We start from the raw sequence: 24598 nt of genomic DNA on the forward strand, positions 1-24598 counted from the left end.
CCACAGATCGTACAGCGGAGAGGGCACAGTCGTAGACTGATAGTATGGCTGTGTCCTTGCATAGCCACCAGCCCACACATCACTGAACATCACTGACCGATCACTTACTTGTCACTGAACCATCACTGACCTGTCACTTACTAGTCACTGAATTAGAGGTAAGTGACAGGTAAGTGAATGTCACTTACCTCCGTCACTTGAAAATATATATGCCCCCTCATGTCCCACGAATAGCATTTCAACAGCCTTTATCTTGCCCCATCACCACCACCACCGCCAGTACTGCAGCATCGATTCCTTCAAAATGTTCAAAAAAGCATCTCACTTGAATTTTGGAACTGCGAACTTGAGCATCGTCCACGGAAATCAGAACGTCAATACGTACTACCTACAGCATGCACATCAAGTACCTGGTCCGGGGGAGGAAGAATGGAAAGTGAAGCTGTATCGGGAGGTACGTGGCTCGAATATCATACGACTCGCTTCCTTTCATTCATAACTACTGTAGTATGACCGAATCCCTGCAGGGAGAATCAAGATCCTCGAAACCCTCACTGAAAACGAAGTCTGGCGAGAAAAATATGAAGACGATTCTGTAAATCTCAGTTGGGACGAAAGACGGGACAGGTCGAGAGCGAAACGGACTGCACATCTGGCTTGCCTTGTCGAAGGGGTGAAAGAGTCTTTGCCGTTCATAAGTATAACGTACACTGGACCCGATGCGCAAAAGGTTAGTACGCACCAATGTATCGATTTGAATAGTGCGATGCTGACCTCAAAGTAGGTATTCAAGCGGGATTGCCTCAGGTATTCACGAAACCGGTCTGTCTAACCTCCTTATCCTGTAGTTGGCAGATACTAATGGCAGCGGACGAGTAGATATGGAAATTTCGTACAGTTACGAGGTTTTAATGACTCGGATATTCCGATGGTCCTATTTCACGAAGGTGAGTATCGTATCAGATTGTTGAACATATCCCTGGAATCCTTTCTATGCAGAACTTATTCTAGTACAACATATTCAACGGCACCATAATAAATCAAAAGCTCTGCACTGCTATATCACTCTCCAAGCCAGCGCTGTGCGTTTCTTCTTTGATCATATTTAATCCATTCCAACATTATCACATGGCTGTAGGCATTGTGGAATTCGCTTGAAGGGTGTCCGACGGAGCGGATTTCATATGGCTGCTCCAATGTGTGGATTCAACCAAGAAATGGAAGAATATCTTTTGGCCCACAGGGACCTACGCCTGATTTCTTTGACGTCGACCCTTATCCCGAGTGGCAGCTCGAAAGTTGCCCAGACATTCCGGTTCTTCACCCTGCGACGTACAACGCCGATTGTATCACTGAGTACCTGATCAAGTATTGCCCGGATCAAATTATCTTGGACGTTTTCGCCTTTCCAGGCCCACTGAACCACATGTATCCAAAAATAGAAGACTGGCTGCGTCATAGATGTCAAGTTTGGACTCGTTCTTCTGGCCGTCCGTTTGCAAGATTCCGGTCCGGATGGACGTACGAAACAGATTATTGCTGGTTTGCCAAAGAGCATCTCCACCCAATCGCCATGGAAGATGGAAGGACACGGTATGCTTTTCACTCGTAAACGTCGAGGACAGATCTAATTGTCGTCCAGCTTTTCGGTGATGCAAAGGAAAATCTTTTCCTTTTGCTGGTTCAGATATGGAGTAGATATGCCATGGAATCAGCAATGTTGGGCTTGGCTATCCCAAGCATGCAGCATTTTCAGCACACTGAATATTCCAAAGGGTGAATGGGCAGACTACCGTAAGTATATCCAGCTGCATTCCTGCTTCCATGCTTCACGACACCTTCCTGACCTTGATAGAACTCATGTACTCGATTGACTTGGACCTTCATCTCGAATTTTCTGATTACGAGGTCGAAGACGACTTTGACTTGGCTCCCACAGTTATTGATAATCATCAAACTGATGATTGCTATCTGTTTTTACACCCGCCGCCGCGTTTTCCTGATGGATCTCCCGACATACATGCTTGGATATCACGGAAGGACTTCTACTATTACTCCTTGGATCCTGACGGGAAATCGGTCATGACAGAATAGTGTTCCCATCAGTTCGGTTCGAAACCGGTTTGAAACCGAAACACGAACCGAGATGCCGAAATAGTTCGGCAATCCGTTTTGCCGAGAAACCGAATACAAAACGGTTTCGGCGCGGCAAAACGGCTTTTTGAAACGCCCGACCCACTGGGTCTGAGATTTTTTTTATAGCTTTCTTTGGTACAGTAGGCGTACTACATCTCGGAAATCTTCATTGGTACCACAGGAGGTCTGTTTTATTAGATACAGTATGGAGTAGGTAGTCTGTAGTCGTTCTCCTGCGAATAAACAATCGGATCACTTTCATCTATCGATGTACGTCGGGGTGGGTATACGGGAGTGCGAATGCGATGTACGACTATGCGAAAGAGCAGGAGAATTAAAGACAGGACTGGAAACCGTTAATGGGCGAGGAATACCACTCAAGAGTCAACCTAATATCAGAGCTACGGGAGTAGCACCAACACCAAATCAACCCAAAAACTAGTAAACCTCCGTGTAAAGTCTATCAATAACTCTACACACCAGGAAAGATTGCAAGGGTGGACTGCTTGGCAAAGGTTACGCACAAGATCACAGTCTCAATATCGTATGAAGTTCTTATGAAATCAATGTATAACTGGAAGTGTAAAACACCACAGCTACGGGAATTCTAGGGTTTGTAGGGGCTCTGTTTATTGTCCAGTGGACTAAGTGGGACTATGAATTTCGTCTACGGTAAGACTAATTCGAACGATTGGAGACTATTGCCCTCGACGGACACAAAAACTAAGTCCTCGGCGGACACGAACGCTAAGACCCTCGACGGATCACGAAACAGTAATCAAGACCTCGGCGGCCTACGGGCGGATAGTTCTCTAGTTTGACCTCGACGGTCTCGTATAGTTCAAATCAAGTCTTATCGTTTCACTGCACAAGGACAGGGCAAATCTCTCTATTGGTGTCAAGAGCAGTTACTCACGGGCAACCCACTCAGGACTTTCCTACGCACGGGTAGTACTTTTTTATCTACGGATACATGAGCTGCTTTTATACTACTTCTACGCTAGCTTTGTAATCCTATCTCTACTTGTTCTATCTCTAAAAATAATGCACCGTAGCTACGAATCCATGCGGAGTCTTATCGCTAGGGACTGCTACATGTGCAGAATCTTGTCTACGGAGCTTTTCCGTATTCGAATCATATGTTTTGGACCAATCTGGACCGTTCTCCATTCTTGTTTCAGCATGTAGAATGGACCTACATAGGCGTACCATATGGTATTTCCTGCCTACGGACCTTATCCTGCATTTCGACGTTATCAAATCATATGGACTTTGTGTGTCCAAGTAGTTCCAGCATATGGATCCAGAGTTCCGAATCGCCATAGCACATGAACAGTGTGGACTCCGAGATCCGTTGTTCATTCCTGCCTGGTTCCTAGGTACTCTATCTGTGATCTGGGATCTGTATCATGTCTTTTTGTCTTTTCCTCAGATCGGGACTCGATCTACGGTCATATCAAATTTCTCCTAGTCTGTGTGGTCCTATGTCCGATTTCTTGTCAACTAAATCCCCGTAGAAGTAGGTACTCCTAGTATGAAGGTCTTTTGACTTTGTTAAGTTCTGCTACGAACGGTTCTGTGAAGACTACAAGTCTTCTAATAGTACAATCCCTTGATATGCCAGTGCATAGTAGAATGTAGAGAGTAGAACTCGGTGAATTACCGCTTAAGTCCTCTGCTCATAGTGTTCTACAGGTTTCGAACGGTCATACAGTTTTCTGACACGATCTACGGCTCTCTCTAACTGGTCTAGCTGCGCCTACGGCACATTCTACTAGCGGCACTAGCTTTAACTAGCAATTCGGGCTCACTCTAGTTCTTAATACGATAAATATCGCTCCGTAGCACTGTTTTAAAGTGCAAAAAGAACCTTGTAGCATAGTCAACTAAGTCGCATTACCGTCTTTGGAATTGTCGAGCACGGATATTTGTAGGCGTATGTGGAAGTTTACTCTACTGTCCCAAAATGGACGATTGGCGTTGTTCAACCTACCGTATTCTACCCAGACCAAGCATTCTCGTATCGTCATTCATGGACACCAAGCTGCAAACAGCGTTCGAGGCGAAGATTCGTCGAAGAATTTCGGACAGTGATGGGGAGGGATGGGTTTATCTTCTTGTTGGCAAAGAGGAATTCGTGAAGTTAGGCAGGACAAACAATCCGGAGCGAAGATTTGCGGAGCATCGACAAAACTGCCATTTGGATGAAAGTGAGCTGGTAGAGGTTTACAAGACGAAGCTCCATTGGTGCCATCGAACGGGTTGGCTCTCGATCCCATGTCCATGCTTTCTGCTAACTAGCGTCCAGAATCGATACTGCATTCTAAGCTCAAGATCGCCGGATATCAAGTGTCGACAGTACCTTGCAATTGTGAGTCCGTTCGCTTTTTTTTTGCTGTTTTGATATCCATTAACGACTTCGAAGGCAGTTTGCGACATCGAGAACGATACGACCTTCCGGCTATGTCTATCGATCAGGTTGTGAACGAAATGAAAGGGTTCATTGAAGAATATAGGGATGTATGACGAAAAGCGAACCTTGAGCTAGCTATTTTCTTGTACCCATTGTAAAATGACCGGGAGAAATGATACGAGTTCTTAGCGACAGGACTCTAACGCATCTCGCCGACGTGAAAACCTGTGAGAACCGGACCATTCAAAGTTGCTCTCAACGCAAGGGCAGTTATCGACAATCTTGACTCTTTCTTCATTCTCCAGTCCATCACCGACGTAGCACATTGCATCTGGCAGACGGTGATGGTAGAGCTTCTATATGGAAATGTCAATACTCCACCGTAGCAAACGAAAAGAATGCAACAAGAACGCTCACCTATCGCCCAAAGACACATCTTTCATTCCTCCCTTCACTAGGACTCCACAGTTCAAAGGGATCGTGATTGAGATCGTCTGGGTCCAAGACACCTGAAAGCCGCAACAAAGATCAGCTGTTGTCAAATTCTTCCGGGGGAAAACTCACACTATCTACTCATCAATGACGAGAAATCAATCGGAATCGCTACAGATCCCTCCCCACCAGCACGCTCTCCAAACAAGATAAACTTCCTACTATTATCCGCAGGCACCGTAACGAGATACCTCACCCGGACCTTCCTCTCCCCCTCACCTACAAATTTGTATTCCTTCCAACTCATTCCCTGATTGATGGAATACGCGACGAAATCCTTAGGTTCTTCATCGTTAACCACGATGAGTATCCCGCCGGAATCGCCAAACTCCCAGAGATGCGCATCTTTGTGGACTTCGTGCGATGTGAAACCGCCATCTCGGGAGAGGAAGGTGTCGCATTCTGTTGTATGGGAGGAGAGATTGGCCAACATTTCCGACAGCCATGATGATTCCGACGATCAATGGGGAGCTGAACGTTGCTCGTGCATCTCGACGGACGGTCGGTGTACCCATGGACATGAAGATTACAGCTCTACAATCCAAGACAAGGATGAATCAGAAACGATGAATGCAACGAATGAGGAGGAAACAGGAAAGGACTTACCACATCCTGACATCCATATTCCTGCCCAAATACATCCACAAAAGGCGGTTTAAGAGGCTTCCAAGTACCTCCATCATTATGTGAGCCCTTTCTCTCTCTTCGACAGTCGTGTCATCCTTCCGTGATTGGATGAACAGCTTGTGTTCTGCCTACAATGACTTAAGACCCGGTTCACAGTCAGAGCAAAAGCTATTCCACTTACTCTAATCGAGTTGAGTAGCTGTCCTTGCCGTGGCTGTAGATCGTTCATCAGTTTAATGAACTTGTCGTACTTGGCTAGCTCCTTGTCAAAGACATCCTCAAACATCGCTGGTTGGACTTCGCCTAGAACCTGAAGCGGCTTTCAGGATATGTTGCCGAATATCGTCTACTTCCGCGAGCTTTTTCGCTCGTCCCACAATATCTTCTCGTTCAGATTGGAGTCGGTTCAAGTCTTCCAGAGAAACCCGGAGCTTTCGAGCATGTCCTGTAACGTCAGGAATTACCGAGGTTCCAACTGTTGCTTATATAGCCTTTGATCTGAAATGGCAATGGTTAGCGAACTGTCTAAATCAAGATAAGACAAAACTTGGAATCCTTGTCCTTGAGGTTAGCTTCAAGGTGTTTTCGGACGGTAAATGCCTTTTCGCTGGGGTACCAAAGGTTTGCAGGGATGAATGGGCCAAGTCCTATCCACAAAACGCATGTCAAAAGGGTCATTTTTGGATAAATAGAAAGGGGAGAGATAGAGGGGGAAAGCTACGGGGCTTGTAGAAATGGCCGATGTCGATTGATAATATACAGCAGGTAGAAGAACAGCAACGTTGATTGCCAGAACGATGAGTTCATTTGCAATACACCTAAACATCATCAGGCCGGTTCCTTTTGAGAAAGCCATTGCACGGAACTCGAGGCGAACGTCAGATCAGAGAACTTGATGCCACCAGCAAGGAATGGAACCTATGGCTACAAGAAGTGTCTATCTACAGTCCAAAACGGATGTGAAACAGGAAGAAATCAAGAAACGGGGCGTATCTCAGCCCTACGTCCATTGCTAACCAAAATAACGTCACGAACTGCCTTGATATCCTTGCTGAACCTCGCCCTTTCTTTATCCGTCTCCTTCACCCTTACTAAATCGCTCCTAGGATCCAATTCCAGGCGTTCTTCAGACAGTTGTTCGTCGTGCATGGTGTTCTTCTTGATGACTCCAACAATGATTCGGTGCTTGTCTTCGGTCTTCTCTCCCAAATAAAAGTTGCCCAAGCATCGCACGAGCTTCCCAATGTTTTCAGAGGCACCACCAACCACCACCATTAAGCTTTTCTCAGTGCTAGGCTTGATAGTGTCATGGGGCATCCTGATGTCATCGATTTGACGGACGAGAGTGCCGTCTCTCAAAAAGCGGACAGCGGGCTTGTCGTTGACAGAGACAGGCTGAACGAGGGTGACCCACTCGTCTTTTCCAGTGCTCTTGAGACCGATTTGAAACTCGATATTCACCAGGCCCGCTTGGGAGAACCAGTATGAGGGTGGTGGAGGTGGAGGTGGAGGTGTAGGACAAGTAGGAGCTGCCGCCGCTTCCTCTGCCAAGTTTGCTGGTGCACTTTCAGACGTGTCTTCTCCTGCAGCATTGAGTCGGGCAAGAATAGCTGCCACATAAGGATTCTTGTTGGTAGCAGAGAAAGTAGATGCATCCCACTCTAGATCCCAAGGTGGAGCCTCTCCTGCAGGTTGAGGCGTGGGTGAACGTGGTGCTGGATTCCATGTGGGTGACTGTGGATTCCATGCATCTTCTCCGGTCGCTAGCATCTCAATCATCTCATCGCGTGATGGAAGGGGAGTACCAGGAACCAAAGAGTTCGACGGGACATAGCTCGCATCGATGGCCTTGAGGGTATCGACCGGGTTCCGTAGACCTTCGTGAGGGAGCCAGAATTCGTGGCCGTGACCAAGCGGACGCCAGACATTGAGGAACTTTTGCGAATTGAGTTCCACAACGTAGCTGTAGTCGAGTACATGGACAGGTTGACTTCGATGCGCCTGGAACAGATCCAGCTCTACTTTCAAAAGTAAACCGGACTTGGGCATAGGAGACCGGTCCAGAGTGACTTCCTGAACTGTACCGGTCACACCCTTGAAGTGAGAGCGGATGACCCGTACTTTCGTGCCTATCCAAGGTTCCTTCCCAACTGACATCGAGGGTCCAACACCGTAAATTCGCTCTTGAACCTTAGTTAGAGGTCGCCAGTCAACGAGCCTCATTCCACTACTACTTTCCACAACATTGTCATGGTCGAGAAGGGCGTGACATTGTAGCTTAAGCACGTAAATGCTCAGCATTAAGCGTCTACCCTCCCGCCGTTCCTGCCGTACGACATCCTTGACGATGCACTGTCTAAACGTGTAAGGACCCCGTTGCACGGCCACAGTTGCCCCCACCCAAGGTGTTGCGGTGTTCGTGGACACAATTGTCTCGGTCGAGTTGAGATAGACTTTGAACTAGACGATAATCAGTATTGTAGCTTGAGATGAAATAAAATGAAACTCACAAGGCTTCGATCAGCGTCGTCTTGAGCCACCTCCAGTATACCGTTTCTGGATGTGATGACGAGTCCTTCCTTCCCTTTCTGAATACCGCCCATAACTCGAACAAAATCTCCAGGATCGACAACTTTGCGAACCTGGCGAACAGGAAGGGCATAATCGCCATCTTCAAAGGCAACCGTACAAGTCTGGGGCTGCTTCGGGTCTAGACGTGCATTTAAGTACTTGAATGACCCAGGGATCGTACTCAAGGAGGGTTTGGACGGAAGGATCTTGTCGCCAGCAGCGAGAACCCAGTCTGCCGGATAAGGCATGGGATACTCATTAACAAGAGGATGTTTTGTTCGATTGAAATGTGCTTCGAGTCAAGGAGGAATAGTTGTCGTGGGTACGAGGGTGGAATTGGAGTAAGAGGAAACGAGGAGCCCATGAACGAAGGTTTTTCGAAGATGCTTGTACTTAGAAGCCTTGGCATCGACCAATATGGATTCTGGGAAGCTACGAGGGTCAAAAAGCTGAGGTAGAGGCCGTGTAGCAAGTCTCTTGCACTTTCGAGAAGATCCTTCTGCCGCGTAATTGGTGTCCAGCCGTGGAACAAGCAGAACGAGGGACCTTGGGCCTCGCGTTTCTGAAACCAATCCTACGTCGCCCTTGTAGCTTCCAGACCGGATCTGGACCCATTCACCGACAGCAGCCTCACGAGGGGCAGTCCTTTTCTCTTTTGCGTTGTCTTTCAACCACTCCTTCCCACTCAATCTTCCTTTCTGCCATCCAGCTACACTTAGCCGCCCTTGGTTCAAATTGTCGGTCTCTTCGATACTTGGTAATGATAGAGTTCTGTTGATGTAACGAGCTTCTAGATAGTCTATAAATGACGGTCCTTCTGGCTCCTCTGGGTTGGGTATGCGTGCAGGCTGAGGTTCGGTTTCGTCGTGATCCTGATCATCGAGAAAACCTACAGTACGTCAGTTAGCAATAAGATACTGAAACGCAATGTAACAATACTTACCATCGAAGTCTAAATCGTCCTCGAACTCCTGGGAGTCGCTACTATCGTGTTCAGCTTCGAGATCGAGAAACGAGTGAGCATCTGAAGCCTATAAAACTCAGCCAGCCAACCATTCCCTAGAGTAAAAATCACATACCATGTTAATTCAGAACCTCTATGGATGACTGAACCTGAACTGCGTGAGCTGAGCCTATAAAATCGACCGTCAGCACTATCATTAGGGTTTTTTGTTGTTAACGAAGTAAGATGGGGCTTTTTTTGCTCCTGCTTCATTTCTCTCGCACTCATAATGAAATAGTTCGTGTATTTTAACTATCTACTCTACGTACTATGAGAAACGGACCCCTACGTACCATAATCCACCCAACGCGTTCGTTGATGATGGTGGTTCTAGGAAGATGGTGGCATGAATTGTTTCCCACGCGAGTCATCGTAGTTGTTGTTCCGCATTGGGCAGTTTCGTCGCAGTCCCACGATGTGCTGACCGGGAATTCGGGAGAATAAATTCCCGGTCAGCACATCGTGGGACTGCGACGAAACTGCCCAATGCGGAACAACAACTACGATGACTCGCGTGGGAAACAATTCATGCCACCATCTTCCTAGAACCACCATCATCGTGAACGGTAAGTCTGCCATTCCGTTGTTTTACAGTATAGTAGCTAGTCTAGAATCGAAATAATTAAAGTATGAAACAGTATGAACATAACTGAGTGAGGAGAGATCCAAAATAGACGTCGAAGTCGTCTTTTTCTTTGAAAAGTCCTAGCATATCTCACGTCACTTGGTACTGTTACTGACCATCTTTCATCTGCTTTCTAGGTCTCGACTTGGAGGAATATTGACACCCTTCCAATGTCAGCGAACTGTTCATCGACTTTCCGACATTCACCATTACCCACTGGAGCGTACAGATTTGTACCAATCACATTGCCCCAATTCCTCTCCTACCTCCGCCGCGAACTCGTGCATTCAAGGCTTAATGAGGTCTTCCTAGGATGGCTTGCACCATATATCCAAGGAAGCGCTCTGAAAGCCTTGATAATGCCCGTTGATCGCTGTCAGGGATCGTCGCATCGCCGCCCTGATACCCGCTACCTAACTCACATTGAGGGGTAACTAGGCCATGCTGGTGTCCAGGAGAGTCGTTTACAGAGGTAGATAACGATCGAAAAGGGTGGGTGGGAGGTGACGAGCAAGAGGAAAAGCAGCTTGTGCGTTCATCATTCATCCCGCTCGATTCCGAGCCCAAGGTATGCGTCGGGATTCTCTAGCTCGCATTCATCTTACTGATTACGCCGCATTAGATGTCCGTAATACACAGGAAATCAGGTGTATTGCCCTTATCCTTTCCAAATCGCCCCGCTTCTGCCAGTTCGTCATGGTCTGACTAGGATACTGGATACGTACTTGTGAACAGAGTGTAACCTTTAGGCGTACAACCCTGCATCCTATCCATATAAATCAACGGTAAGACTATGTTGATAGTGAAGCTTACCCTGAATTGAACCTGGACGGCCACCTACCAGATCCTCAAATAGGCATCCATAACGAGTATGCCTTCACAACCCCGGAAAAATTGTCTATCGGTATAATAAGGTATGCATAGCCAGCTTAAACATATATTATAATGTGTTGATAATTTCGCTTAATTTTGGCAGATGCACGATTTGGTCAGGAGCAGCCTCATTCACAATGCCGTGGACTCAAGCAAAGGCACAAGCTGCACGATTTGGTCAAGAGCAGCCTCATTCACAATGCCGTGGACTCAAGCGAAGGCCACAAGCTGCACGATTTGGTCTGGAGGCCATATTGACAATGGCGAGGATTCAAGCGAAGGGCATGAGGGACATAAGTTGTTGATATTCAGAGATAACATCTACTACAACCCCCTGAAATCGAGTCAAATTGTCTGTTTTTATTCTCATATGTGAGTGTACTCCGCCTTTACGCGAATCCTCAAGAACTAATTGCCGTACATTGGGTTTCTCTGACCTCAGTATTCTCCATGCAGTCAAGGCATGATGCGATGGTCACTGGTCACAACTCGGATCGTTAAAAGCCCTCTGCCAGTCGTAATTCCGCTACCAAGCGACCATGCCCCCCAAGAAGAAAGGGAAAAAAGCTAGTGGTACGTGTTATCTCTTGTTCGTTCCCATCGATTTTCTTACCCACTTCACGCAGGTCACCCCAATGCAACGACTTCTGGAGCAACTGAAGGTACCATTCTGCCTGTCATTCATATTTCTTCGTCGTTACTGACCTCGTGTCAGATGTACAACAAGTGCCTACCAAACGCGGGCATAGGGCTGCTGCTGCCCCCGACTCTTCCACTGGTTTGTTCTGGCTCATTTCTGTTCTTTCTTCTTCTCACAAATTCATAGAACCTATAGGACCGTTGGTTCCACGTCCTAAAGCACGCGAAAAAAGTCGTACCCTCACTCACGATGTCGTAGCTGCTTCTAAGCCGCGTCCCTATGAGGACATCTCGGTGGATCGTAAGTTCAATCGTTTATGTTTGCTCCGTTACTGTTACTTATTCAAAATCTTTGTTTTCATAGAACAGGTTCAAGAACACGTTGTCCATGCTCCCGTTGCACGGAGGGTATCGCCCTCTGTCGTTTCTATACGTATAGTTTGCGCTTTGGCTTGGTTTCTCTTCGTCTGACCAAATGTCGTACTAGATTCAGCTATTTCAGATGGTTGTCAGACTACCCCTGACAAAACTTTAGAATTTTTTGGTCTCCAAAGTGTGTATCGCCCCTCGTATAGTTTATAGCAACGCTCAGATCTTCTCTCACAGACGAGGTCCCGGCCACCCCAGAACCTAATCTCCGTCGCTCTGCTAGAACCCACACTCCAAACCGCAACTGTCTCCCAGTGATGGTGATGGGAGTTGATGCACCTCTAGGACGCAAAAAGAAGGCGGCTCAGTTTGCTGATGGTGCGTTTTACTTTTGAGTATCTGAATTTCAGGCTAACTCATGCTTTCAACCCTCTGTTCTTATTCAGATTCAGATTCCGATTCTGGGGAGTTCACTTTCGATGAAATGGCAGGTGAATTGCATGCGGTGGGGTCTCGTACCGGGGACAGGTCTACTGGATCCAGTGAGCACGTTATCACTCTGTGTTTTCTTAAGTTCCTAAAGCCAGTCAAAGCTCATCCCAACCGGACGTCAAAAGGAAAAGGAAAGGAAGTTGGGAAAGTCGTAAAAGGCAAGTTCCAACTATTCCAGCTTTCATTCATCATTGACGTTATCTTTTGGCAGACGATGATGGCGATCCTTCTTTTGTTGATGTGAATGACGACAAGGAAGAGGACGAGCTTGACGACGAGGAGGAGGGTAACCCTCACACTCCCAGCCCCCGACCAGCGCGTACCGTCACCTTCGGTGGCAGTTCTTATGCTGATCCAGGTGATGAAGATGAGTCGATTGATGTAGAGGAAGACAGTCTAACTCGGGATGGACGACATCCCCAACCTCCGAGACGGCACGCCACAAATACTTTTGTCCGATCTCCCGACGTTCGTATCAGGCGTCAGCCCGCACATGTCAGGAATGGCACTCTCGCAGACCTTCCAACGCCTAAACGGAAAGCCGGTAGCCGCCTCGCAAAGGATGACAAGACCAGGTGCAGAGATGTCCACGATTTTATGGTTCCGGTAAACCCAAAGGACCCCAACTCCGAGGACTACTGTCGTTTCTGCCTGTAGGTATCAAATATTCTTGTCGTTAGACTGAAGCTGACTGAATTCTGGTAGTGCTGCTGGAAAAGAGGCCCGCTATGGACGCGGCACAAACACGGCGACAAGACGAAACCACCTTATCGTGAAACACACCGACGCATGGATCAAGGCATGCGATCAAATGGGGATCCACATCCACTCTACGGGCAAAGTACCCGATATCCTGCATGCATATCGTATCGAGAGAGGACAGCAAGTTGACGACAATCTCAACCGCCAACATTTCACGCACCGCCTTTTTGTGGATGCTCTTATGGAGCTCGTTATCGCTGAGGATTTGGTAGGTACTTTAGCGACATTTCAAATCATCTGAATACTGAACTTCATTTCTCAGCCGTTTTGTCTTCTTGATTCTCCCAGGTTCAGGAACATCCTTTTGTTGCTGCGTGAAACCCTCAACCCGCATGACATTCCACATGCCACAACCGTGCAGGATATGGTGATGGAGGCATGGATCGTTCACATGCACAATCTAAAAACGGAGCTAAGGGTGCGAGTCTTCCGTATATCTCGCCTTTCAGACGTTTTTCTCATTCATACTTCCAGGACGTCAAGGGCAAAGTTTCCTTTTCAATGGATGGGTGGTCGGATATCACCTTGTTCCCCTTCGTCGCAGTCGTCACTACCTGGATTGATGAGAAAGAGGGAAATCACGGCAGGAAACAGCTTCAATTGCGATCAGAGTTGATCGGATTTTTTGGCCTTCCAGAGAGCCATACAGGGCACCATCTTGCCTTAGCGTTTATGAAGATCATTGATCGTCTTGAACTAGCTGAAAAGGTATGTCGCTCTTTTTTGACATGTTACATGTATGACATTCTCTTACATAGGTTGGCTACATCACGGTCGACAATGCTAGTAATAATGATACTATGATGTATGCAATCTCCGAACAACTTGCCGACAGAGGGGTAGACTTCAATCCTGAAGAGAATCATATCAGGTACATATGGAACTGGTCTTGTTTGTCAATACTCCATTTTTCCTCGGACAGATGTTTCGCCCACATTGTCCACCTTGCCGTCAGCGCCGCAATGGACGTCATCAAGAATATAGATCTTGCAAACAGGTACACATGGGACGGTGACCCCGCTGTTCCAGATGTTGGATTATTCACTCGTTGTCGAGAACTTATCCGAGTAGTAAGTTCCCTATTTATACCTCATTGCTATCTTTGACCATGATTCAGTTGCGTTCTAGCGGGACCCGTCGTGCAAGGATGCAGATTTGGGCACAGAGAACAATAGGGAAAGACCTCAAGCTGCTAAAAGACATAGTAAATAGGTGGTCTTCTTCCCATTTAATGCTAGTAAGGCTCAAGCAACTTTGTCCAGCAAGTAACAATCCACATTATGTGCTTTTTATCTTTCTGATTCCTTAACTCAGGCCATCGACTGCTTCCTCAACAATCCCACCTACCACGAGATCAAAGCCAACCAACAACTCCATAAGGCCGAATGGAGAGCGATTGAGGATGTGACCGAACTCCTTCAAATCCCTCACGCTTTCCAACAGCGTTTATCTTCTGAGCGGGTACCGACATTGTGCAAGGCTCTATCATCATTCAACGCAATGACAGATCGGTTAGATGAACTTAGAGTGAAGTGTCTGAACGTCGCAGAGGCCATCGATGCTGCTATCGCTAAACTCGACAATTATTATGATCGTCTCATCAAAGTTCCGGCGTACTTCTTGTCTATGAGTGAGTCGCAAAGCATGACTTACCTGCCAGCACTTACTCTCCAATACAGTCGTAGTCCCCAATATTAAAATGGGATATATACAGGCTAAATACCCGCAACACTACCAAAGGATCAAGCGGGCGTTTGTGGATGTGGTCAGAGTATGGGAAGCCCTATTTTGCACCATTCGTTGTCAACTGACAAGCCATTGGCAGCAAAAGGATCTTCCTGGCAACGAGCGTAGTGCTGATCCATTTACGGGGAGTGCAACAGGCGATTGGGCCACCGATATCTTACGGGATGGTCAAAACTCCGGCTCACGACGTCCTCTCAGTGCGGAGGCCGAAGTAGATGCCTACCTTGCTGAGCCCATAACCTCTGAGGACATCTTCGAGCAGTGGGGGGTAAGTCGTTCACACCAAGGAACCGAGTTCAAGGACTGATATTCTCATTTACAGATGACTGCTACACGTTTTCCGAGAGTTTACCTTACCGCTCTCGATTATCTCCCAATTCAAGGGACATCCGTTCCATGCGAGCGGGTGTTTTCGTCCGCCAAGTTGACGAAGTCGGACCTCAGGAACCTCCTTGATCCCAACATCATGGAGGCACTTCAAATTCTCAAATTTTCGTACAAACAGAATGGCCAGGTCATGCTGGAGCTTAATTTCACTGCACACCTCGATATTGAACGCGAAAAAGCTGAGTTGGAGGAGTTGGCGGCCGGAACAGTGCTTTCTGAGACTCTTGGACTGGCAGAGTATGGCGATACTTTTGGGGAGCTTCCTTTACCTACGTAGCCTGTAATTCCATAGTATAACGTGTTTTCTTGCACTACGTAACATATTAACAGTCTAGCTACCCATTCTACCCATTTTTGTTGTAAAAAAAAAGAAAAAATTTCGTGAACCCATGGTTTAAACGGTTTGGGTCGGGTTCTCCGGCCCGAACCGCATCCCTCAATGGTTCCGGCGACCCGCCGGAACCCAAACCGGTACGAACCGCGCCGAACCACGCCGAACGCGCCGATGAGAACACTATGACAGAATACCAACGTTTGTCATTTCGGCTCCCTTCCATTGTTCCAAGCGTTTTGCTTTACACACGCTCCTGGGACGCTGATGCATACGACTTACTCTCGGCTTGGCAAGAGAAGAAAGGTTTTGATCCCACCACAACCGATTTCGCTCGTTCTTTGGGTTATCCTAGCATGGAAGTAATATATTCCGACGTGGATGATCAACATTTTGATGATCTCACTGAAGATACAGGTACATTTCCCACTTATATACACCAACTTGAGCTGGTATAACGAGTTTCCCCTCTTAGACTCAACATTCTATACAGACAGTATGGTTACTGGAGACGATGGGGCCATGAACGTAGCCTCGCCGACGCCTTATTCCCACTTACAGCCTGGTATCAGTTCAGTGTTCGAGGATGTGGAGATGATGGCAGATGTCTCCTTGTCCACGGACATGGACATGGAAGTGGACTAAGACATGGTAGCATCGAAAAGGCCGATGCTAACCATGGCATCTGTCGGCAGCCCCAGTCATTTTGCGCAATTTCTTCTCAGCGCCCCGCGCATTCCAGCGCCTCTGTCGTTCAAAATCATCATGGGCACGACGCCATTCATGAGGTGGACACTGCAACAACCATTTCTCTGACTCAGACACACACCCGACCAGTGTTTGTAGCGCGGTTTTTTGTTATTACAATCTCGCTGTTCGTACCACCGTTTGCTATCGTTAAGTTAATACCATGCAAAACTCTTCTGGAAATAACTGCGAGGTAAGGCAAGAAGTGAAAAGGTGAGAGATTAAATGATTGATTAAAGTCAGTACCTCGGATAGGAAGAGAAAGGAGAGCCACAACCCACAGCTTCGCTTTCAGGTGTTTTCCTATTCGCGCTAATTGCAACCATTGGGGATCCTACCACAGAGAAGGCTGGGAACGAAAGAATACCTCTCGGTGGAATGGTTGAAACGGTAAATATTGAAAACGCGTAGTTGCGTGATGCTACAGTTTCCGGATATCCACCCAGCGGTTTATTCCTTTCCCATTCAACGCAAGTCGAAACTCCCGGAGCCTTGACCGATTCGCGAACTTCGCCTAGCGCCCCACCAATGAACCATTATATCTCTCTGCACAAGTGGTGTACTGGGTTTCGTAGTTGATAGAAACCCGCAGAAGAGAAGGCCTGGTTCTCCGATCAACGAGCCGACCAAGTTTGCCTTCGAGTGTCTTGAAATTTTGAGCAAGGTTGATGACGCGAGAACTTCTTCTTCCTCTGTCTTGTTGTCCGGCCAATTTCGAATTGCTTTAGTGTTCAAGTCGAGGGTAAGTAAAACAGTAAACATACCTTATCCTGGTTTTATCCCAGATACGACTTCAAAGGCACGACCCTCCTCTCAATCCCTCCAGAACAGCCAAGAACCATCCCTTCTCCCGCATGTATCCACCACGAGCACTCGAGAGAGGAAAATGATCTCGGAGACCGTTGTGTGTGTAGTTCGATGTAGAAACTGGTTCCTCGCTGGTTGTGTATTATTCCTCCTAAGTAAGTTGTGTGTGCCGTCCTTTATACACCAATAAATGTCGGATGCCTGTAAGTGTTGAACCAGAGTATCATCTACACTGTACTGACGGCGAAACTATTGACTGGGTACCTTCGCGGCACTATTAGTTAGTACGCTCGCGAGAACTTAATGTGTTCTACACAGTGCCAGAAACGAGCCTAGGATGTACAAACTTGAAGCCGTGACATAGACAGGCTAGATTTTGCTGGGTACCTGAGTACTTGAACCCTCGAGCCCATACATAGGCTTGACATGAGCCAGTACTCGCCGGCTGTGAGTGTTTTGGAGGAGGGGTGACTTGTTTACGTAAATTGCGGTCAGGACGCCGGACCCGCCAGACGCTCTTCTCGGGCTGCTTATGATTTCTAGATCTTCTCCTCGACAATGATGACGACTACGACTTTCTTCGAACCGCGAGCTCAAGAACAATGAACAAAGACGGCAAGTCAAACCGAGTCTGGTATGTAGTACGTTAAGGATCGATCTATTGCGAGCTGACTCGGAGGTTTAGAGCTAATGTTTTTTTTCTGCTTTAAGCTATAGGACAAATATGGAGATTGTAGGAAAACTTATTGCGTATGGGGTATGTCCTTGACTGTCGTCCTTACTTCTTCTCCAGAAACTCATTTCATCTCAAGGTCCATGGGTTAAACCACGATCCTCATACTCTACTCTTTATGAGACCACGGCCGCTTCTCCAGAAACCAGGAACCAGGCTGCGAAGGATAGATATGAGGAAGAGTTTTGGACTCCCTGGATTTGTCGACTCACAAATTAGGCGCTGCCGGACTGGAAATGAAGATGAGGGGCAGCTTTGGGTTCTCTCGTTAGTAACCCAACTTTGTAGTAGCGTCTGCTTTGGTGCGTTCCGCCAGTTCGTTGTTTCCTCTATTAAGAATACTCATCGCCTCTAGTAGTGGGACTAGTTCGCTCCGTATTCAGTAATGTCTGTGCCTATCATTGCCTATCATCTGGAATAGATGTCGTTCGACTACCTGTCTCAACCGTGCCTGTCTACTCCTTCGATGAAATGGGAACATTTCTGATCCTTATACCTCTTCGGATTTCCAACGACATGGAATACTAACGATCACGCATTCATGATGCCCTTTTGAATCCAACACGACGCCTGGATCAGAGTCACAGAACGTCGGCACATATTCATACTCGGGAGGGACAAGGCCATTGAGTCCAAACTTACAGCTCTTCACTTCCACGAAACTAAAATTAGGTATCACGAGTGACCGAACGGGGTTCTATCACCGATATCTGAATGCGGAGCACTGTGAGCTCATACTCTAAGTATGACCTGTCAAGACGGAGGTTGGCGGTGAAGATTGGGTTTCCTGCGGAATGTAAAGGACAGTCAGGTATAAAACTGAGTCGAGCAACTCATCCCTCACTAGAAGTCGCCTTCAGTAACTTGACTTGGCTATTCATCCTAACATGCACTCTGCCACACTCGCTCTCGGCCTCTCAGCTTTTGTCGCAGTCGCCACGGCCTTGCGTATTGTCAGTGATAATCCAGCATGTGGGTCTCGTTCTTTACCGTCAATTATCTCTCCAAAGTCCTGACTTGTTACAGTCCCAGCTGCCGGCAGGCAAGGATGCATTACTGCGTCTTCCAACACCACCGGTGCAGCGGTCGTCATTCAAGACTGCACGAATCTAGTAGAGCAAGACTGGACGTTCGTGGAGAATTCTGCACCTCAGCAACTCAGGGTTCTCGGTGACAAGGTGTGCTATCACTTCCTCTCCCCGACAACAGAGCCACAGAACTAATCAATATATAAAGTGCGTGGATGTAATTGACGGCAACAACGCTGACGGTGCCAAACTCCAAATCTGGACCTGTGTCGCTGGAAACACGAACCAGCTTTTCATCCCCGTCGCTAGTTCTACCTACCAATGGGCAGGAACGAACAAATGTATTGACCTCACCGACGGTAACATCAACAACGGAAATCAGCTACAAGTCTGGACCTGCGACCCGAACAACTCCAATCAGAGGTGGACTGCCAGTTCCAGTTCCCCTCCTCCGCCAGTGGAGCTAGTCCGATTTCAATTGGCAACCGTAGCACCTCAATCTTCCTTATGCATAGGAGGAGCATCTTCCGATGTCGACGGTACGACAGTTACGCTCGCCTCGTGTGGTGACTTAAACACTGTCAACTGGATCCTTCCCCCTATGGGAGCCAACCATAACACATTCACCGGTCAGATCAAGTCGACCGACGGGAAAAAATGTCTCGACGTCCGTGACGGAAACCCAACCAACGGAGGTTTAGTCCAAATTTGGTCATGCACGGATGGGAACACGAATCAATTATGGCAAATTTCTAAGCCAGAGGATTTGTCGGTGGTTACGATTTCTTGGGTTGGACAGAACAAGTGTGTGGATGTTAAAGATGGGGTTTATGCGCCTGGTACCGCTGTATGTTACTCTTCACTTGTATGGATCCTTGAACTGCAACTGATGATTTGCGGCTGTTTCCTCTTTTTTAGCTTCAAATGTGGGACTGCGACTCCAATTCCCCCAACCCGAGTAATCTCAACCAGTTGTGGAACCCTCTCTTCGCGTAGTTAAAGTGTTGGTTTTCCGTTGTTCTGTAACTAAAGCTTCATCTGCAAAATTAATCAGCGGATCGAGACTCTTTCTAATACTTTATCGCCCTCACCTCTTCTAACTCGATGTTCTCGCTCTATCAAAGGAACCGGGACGAGGGTTGCGTGAACCGTTGCTGTCAGAACATGATTTGAAAAAAGGTGCTGACCGTCGTGTGGTCGAAGCGAGTCGATATTCTGACATCCAGGATTCCGGATTTGAACTTTTCAAAAATTTATAACGAGGACTGAGCGTCAGACCCAAGCCAGACCACATCAAGAGGGCGTTTAGTATCTGAGCACCTTATTATTGCTTTGGACTCCGATTCAACCCATCACATGCTTCCGAGCCTGGCGGGTTTAAGTTGCTCGATAGCAACCATGCAGCTTCATAATGACTCTACACCAGTATTTCCAAGCCGCGAAACTGGTGGCAAGTTGAGGAGGGATAGTCGGGGAGAATCCTCGGAACTTATCCGGCTGTCACCGCTTATCCGAGCTCATTCCCACGTTCACTCGTATACCTGTGCAATGATGTTGGACGACGCTTGGACGCCCACTTTCTTTAATTTGAACCTCGGAATCGACAGATCTCGACTGAAAGACAACTCAAGGCAATGGTAGTACCCTGACGCTGCACCTGATATCTTTGTGCATAAGAAACACCAAGGTACGTTTTACTTTGGTGTTTCTGACTAGGATTGGACGATGAACAGTTTTTCTCTTTCAAGGTCGTATGGAGAGGTAGGAAGGCTCCTTTGAATGAAGACTCGTCTCGAAATGAATAGAAATGAGGGTCAAGACAGGGTGATATTGAAATTATCGAGTGCAGTGTTTTTATGTGCGTTTTTTGTTACTAATACTAGTAGATCTCTAAACCTGGCTGAACGACAGAAGACCCCCTTGCTGCGATACCTATCGCTCACTCTGGGTGGTGCTCGCCTGGAATGCAATGCTCTCCATCTGCCGACTTCGTGTACATTCAACAACAACAGCATTAGAAACATATGCTTCGCTCACCTTTCCACATGACCCGATGCATTGACGACGTATGATGGAATTGGCGTATAGAAGATACGAATCTTCAAAATTCGATTTGGATCTTCCGTCGACGAAATAAACCTCAACGTTCAACGTCCAACGGCCGCATTCAACGGTTGGATGGGCAGACACCTGGTACGTCCTCCATACTTCTTCCCTTTTTCAACGGTTAACCTTTTCCTTCTTCCTTGATAATCAGAGCTTGCGAGACCGTTGGCCAAGATATCCTATTCAACACGGCCCAGCTCTCAGCGCTCTCGCCGTCTGTTCCATCAAGGCGCTTGGGGAGAATGATGCGAATGGAAGGTTGGCACTGGTACCTATCGAATCATACCTATGCGTGCTACTCTTCGTAACATTCTGTTTTGAAAATTTCACTGGGTTGGAAATGGTTATAAAATTTGACTTTTACACTCCGAGTCTTCGCGTCCAGCGGATATCTGCAAACTCGGTTCTCTCGATCATCTGGTCGATAAGTCGGAACGCACATCAGAACATGAAGCAGAGTGCTGTACATCAAACCTTATACAGAGATGACAGGCCTCATGTCCCACGAATAGCATTTTAACAGCCTTTATCTTGCCCCATCACCACCACCACCGCCAGTACTGCAGCATCGATTCCTTCAAAATGTTCAAAAAAGCATCTCACTTGAATTTTGGAACTGCGAACTTGAGCATCGTCCACGGAAATCAGAACGTCAATACGTACTACCTACAGCATGCACATCAAGTACCTGGTCCGGGGGAGGAAGAATGGAAAGTGAAGCTGTATCGGGAGGTACGTGGCTCGAATATCATACGACTCGCTTCCTTTCATTCATAACTACTGTAGTATGACCGAATCCCTGCAGGGAGAATCAAGATCCTCGAAACCCTCACTGAAAACGAAGTCTGGCGAGAAAAATATGAAGACGATTCTGTAAATGTCAGCTGGGACGAAAGATGGGTCGGCTTGAGAGCGAAGCGGACTGCGCATCTGGCCTGTCTTGTCCAAGGGGTAAAAGAGTCTTTGCCGTTCTTAAGTATAACGTACACTGGACCCGATGCGCAAAAGGTTAGTACGCACCAATGTATCGATTTGAATAGTGCGATGCTGACCTCAAAGTAGGTATTTAAGCGGGATTGCCTCATATATTCACGAAACCGGTCTGTCTAACCTCCTTATCCTGTAGTTGGCAGATATTAACGGCAGCGGACGAGTAGATATGGAAATGTCGTACAGTTACGAGGTTTTAATGACTCGGATATCCCGATGGTCCTATTTCACGATGGTGAGTATCGTATCAGATTGTTGAACATATCCCTGGAATCCTTTCTATGAAGAACTCATTCCAGTACAACATATTCAAAGGCGTCATAAATCCTCAACAGCTCTGGAATGCTATCTCACTCTCCAAGCCTGCATCGTGCGTTCCTTTGACCATGTATTTATTCCATTCCAACATTATCACATGGCTGTAGGCAATGCGGAACTTGCCTGAATGGTGTCCGACGGAGTGGGAGTCATATGACTGCGACAATGTGTGGATTCAACCAAGAAATGGAAGAATATCTTTTGGCCCAGAGGGACCTTGGCCTGATTTCTTTCACGTCGACGCTAAGCCCGAGTGGCAGCTCGAAAGTTGGTCGGACATTCCGGTTCTCCACCCTGCGACATACAACGCCGATTGTATTACCGGGTACCTGATCAAGTATTGCCCGGATCAGGTCTTCTTGGACGTTCTCGCGTACGCAGGCACACTAACCAGCATGCATCCAAAAATAGAAGACTGTCCGCGTCATATATGTCATGTTTGGTATCATTCTTCTGGCCGACCGTTTGCAAGATTCCGGTCCAGATGGACGCGCAAAGTAATATTTAGCGAGCATCTCCACCCGATCACCATGGAAGATGGAAGGAGACGGTATGCCATTCACTCGTAAATGTCGAGGATAGCTCTAACTGCCTTCCAGCTTTTCTATAAATTCGGCGACAGCTCGGTTGCAGATGCAAGGAAAACTTCTTTCCTTTTTCGGATATGAAATAGATATGCCATGGCGTCAGCAATTTTTGGCTTGGCTATCCCAAGCACGCAGCATTTTCAGCACACTGAATATTCCAAAGGGTGAATGGGCAGACTATCGTAAGTATATCCAGCTGCATTCCTGCTTCCATTCTTCACGACACCTTCCTGACCTTGATAGAACTCATGCACTCGATTGACTTGCACCTTCATTTCGAATTTTCTGATTACGAGGTCGAAGACGACTTTGACTCGGCTCCCACAGTTGTTGATAATCATCAAACTGATGATTGCTATCTGTTTTTACACCCGCCGCCGTGTTTTCCTGATGGATTTCGCGACATACATGCTTGGAGGAAGGACTTCTACTATTACTCCTTGGATCCTGACGGGAAATCGGTCATGACAGAATACCAACGTTTGTCATTTCGGCTCCCTTCCATTGTTCCAGCTGTTTTAGTTTCCACACGCTCCTGGGACGCTGATGCATACGACTTACTCTCGGCTTGGCAAAAGAAGAAAGGCTTTGATCCCACCACAACCGATTTCGCTCGTTCTTTGGGTTATCCTAGCATGGAAGTAATGTATTCCGACGTGGATGATCAACGTTTTGATGATCTCACTGAAGATACAGGTACATTTCCCACTTATATACACCAACTTGAGCTGGTATAATGAGTTTCCCCTCTTAGACTCAACATCCTATACAGACTGTGTCGTTGCTGGAGACGATGGATCCATGGACTTAGACTTGCCGACGCCTTATTCCCACCTACAGCCTGGTACCAGTTCAGTGTTCGAGGACGTGGAGATGATGGCAGATGTAACCTTGTCCACGGACACGGACATGGAAGTGGACTGAGACGTGGTAGCATCGAAAAGGCCGATGCTAACCATGGCATCTGTCGGCAGCCCTAGTCATTTCGCGCAATTTCTTCTTAGGGCACCACGTTTTCCAGCACCTCTGCCGTTCAAAATTATGGGCACGCCATCATGAGGTGGATAGTGCAGCAACCATCTCTCTGACTCGGGTTCACACCCGACCAGTGTTTGTATCGCTACGACGGTCTTGCACGGTTTTTTGTTATTACAATCTCGCAGTTCGTACCACCCGTTCCACATAGTGTTAGTTTACTATCGTTAAGTTAATACCATGCAAAACTCGCGAAGCAGTTTTGTTTCTCGCGCCAACTCAGGGTGAAATTCAACCTTGAAAGCCATATATTGAAATTTGTATATGAAAAGAAACCTTTTCTAAGGCACCAGCGAGGAAAGTCTTAAAGTTCCGACTAGAAACGGGAGGCTCACTTGAATTGATCCAAACCAAGAGCTTAACGTCAACCGTTTCCGTATCTGGAATTGACCTCCCAGGGAATCATCGATTCTGGTTATTGAGATCGTTGCAAGTCCAGATCTGAAGTTGGTTTTCATCTGCCTGGTGAGATCGATGTATTATTCGTTCCGGCCCGTTGGTAGGCTCTGCTGTGACTCGGAGAAATGAATTGTTGGTTCGAGGCAAAGCAAGTGCAGAGTTGGAGTTTGGTGCCGTTGGTGTTGGTGCTGTCCTTAGTACGTTTATGCACTGGAAGGTAAGAACGAGTTAGCAATCTATCGTCGCTGTAGTCACTGAATAAGAACTCACCAATTTTTTCGCCGAGGAGCTTAATAGTGCGCGGAACTGTGGATGGGTAGGCCGGGGAGACCCTCCAGTTCCTTCTTAAGCGTCGCTGGTGTAGCAGTCGTGGATGACAACG

The 24598-nt window shown here is 47.2% G+C and overlaps 5 protein-coding genes across 6 annotated transcripts; all 5 read left to right on the plus strand.

Annotated features, from left to right (window-relative positions):
• Window positions 1-304: 304 nt before the first annotated feature.
• E1B28_012019 (uncharacterized protein) lies at window positions 305-2094 on the plus strand (the record flags this gene model as incomplete). The annotated part of the gene is made up of 8 exons (XM_043157084.1): window positions 305-454; window positions 509-730; window positions 785-822; window positions 880-947; window positions 1000-1082; window positions 1139-1593; window positions 1643-1794; window positions 1856-2094. The coding sequence occupies 8 exons, from the start codon at window positions 305-307 to the stop codon at window positions 2092-2094; spliced, it is 1407 nt and encodes a 468-aa protein (XP_043004450.1).
• A 13557-nt stretch (window positions 2095-15651) lies between these two features.
• E1B28_012020 (uncharacterized protein) lies at window positions 15652-16300 on the plus strand (the record flags this gene model as incomplete). Its single annotated transcript, XM_043157085.1, has 2 exons — window positions 15652-15883; window positions 15942-16300. 2 exons carry the CDS (start codon window positions 15652-15654, stop codon window positions 16109-16111), a joined length of 402 nt encoding a protein of 133 aa, XP_043004451.1. The 3' UTR covers window positions 16112-16300.
• A 1239-nt stretch (window positions 16301-17539) lies between these two features.
• On the plus strand, window positions 17540-18281 carry E1B28_012021 (uncharacterized protein; the record flags this gene model as incomplete). Its single annotated transcript, XM_043157086.1, has 4 exons — window positions 17540-17654; window positions 17706-17777; window positions 17833-18055; window positions 18109-18281. Exons 2-4 carry the CDS (start codon window positions 17745-17747, stop codon window positions 18279-18281), a joined length of 429 nt encoding a protein of 142 aa, XP_043004452.1. The 5' UTR covers window positions 17540-17654; window positions 17706-17744.
• Window positions 18282-18640: 359 nt separating this feature from the next.
• E1B28_012022 (uncharacterized protein) lies at window positions 18641-19777 on the plus strand (the record flags this gene model as incomplete). The annotated part of the gene is made up of 4 exons (XM_043157087.1): window positions 18641-18725; window positions 18780-18931; window positions 18990-19628; window positions 19700-19777. 4 exons carry the CDS (start codon window positions 18641-18643, stop codon window positions 19775-19777), a joined length of 954 nt encoding a protein of 317 aa, XP_043004453.1.
• A 1640-nt stretch (window positions 19778-21417) lies between these two features.
• On the plus strand, window positions 21418-24031 carry E1B28_012023 (uncharacterized protein). 2 transcript variants are annotated; one of them, XM_043157088.1, is made up of 9 exons: window positions 21418-21619; window positions 21674-21895; window positions 21950-21987; window positions 22045-22112; window positions 22177-22247; window positions 22303-22745; window positions 22795-22964; window positions 23026-23478; window positions 23537-24031. In XM_043157088.1, the coding sequence occupies exons 1-9, from the start codon at window positions 21470-21472 to the stop codon at window positions 23704-23706; spliced, it is 1785 nt and encodes a 594-aa protein (XP_043004454.1). In that variant the 5' UTR covers window positions 21418-21469; the 3' UTR covers window positions 23707-24031. The 2 variants fall into 2 exon arrangements, with proteins under 2 accessions (XP_043004454.1, XP_043004455.1); XM_043157089.1 differs by having other exon boundaries at window positions 22165-22247; window positions 23026-24031.
• Window positions 24032-24598: the final 567 nt, after the last annotated feature.

The sequence above is a fragment of the Marasmius oreades genome, chromosome 8 (assembly GCF_018924745.1).
Source record: "Marasmius oreades isolate 03SP1 chromosome 8, whole genome shotgun sequence".
NCBI classification, from domain to species: domain Eukaryota; kingdom Fungi; phylum Basidiomycota; class Agaricomycetes; order Agaricales; family Marasmiaceae; genus Marasmius; species Marasmius oreades.

What these genes read in the sequence shown, in the direction of transcription:
- E1B28_012023 (XM_043157088.1), top strand. Translation starts at nt 21,470, where the DNA reads ATGTTCAAAAAAGCATCTCACTTGAATTTTGGAACTGCGAACTTGAGC. An exon ending in ATGGAAGATGGAAGGAGACG is followed by an intron (nt 22,746 to 22,794) that starts GTATGCCATTCA and finishes ACTGCCTTCCAG; the next exon opens with CTTTTCTATAAATTCGGCGA. An exon ending in TGATCTCACTGAAGATACAG is followed by an intron (nt 23,479 to 23,536) that starts GTACATTTCCCA and finishes TTCCCCTCTTAG; the next exon opens with ACTCAACATCCTATACAGAC.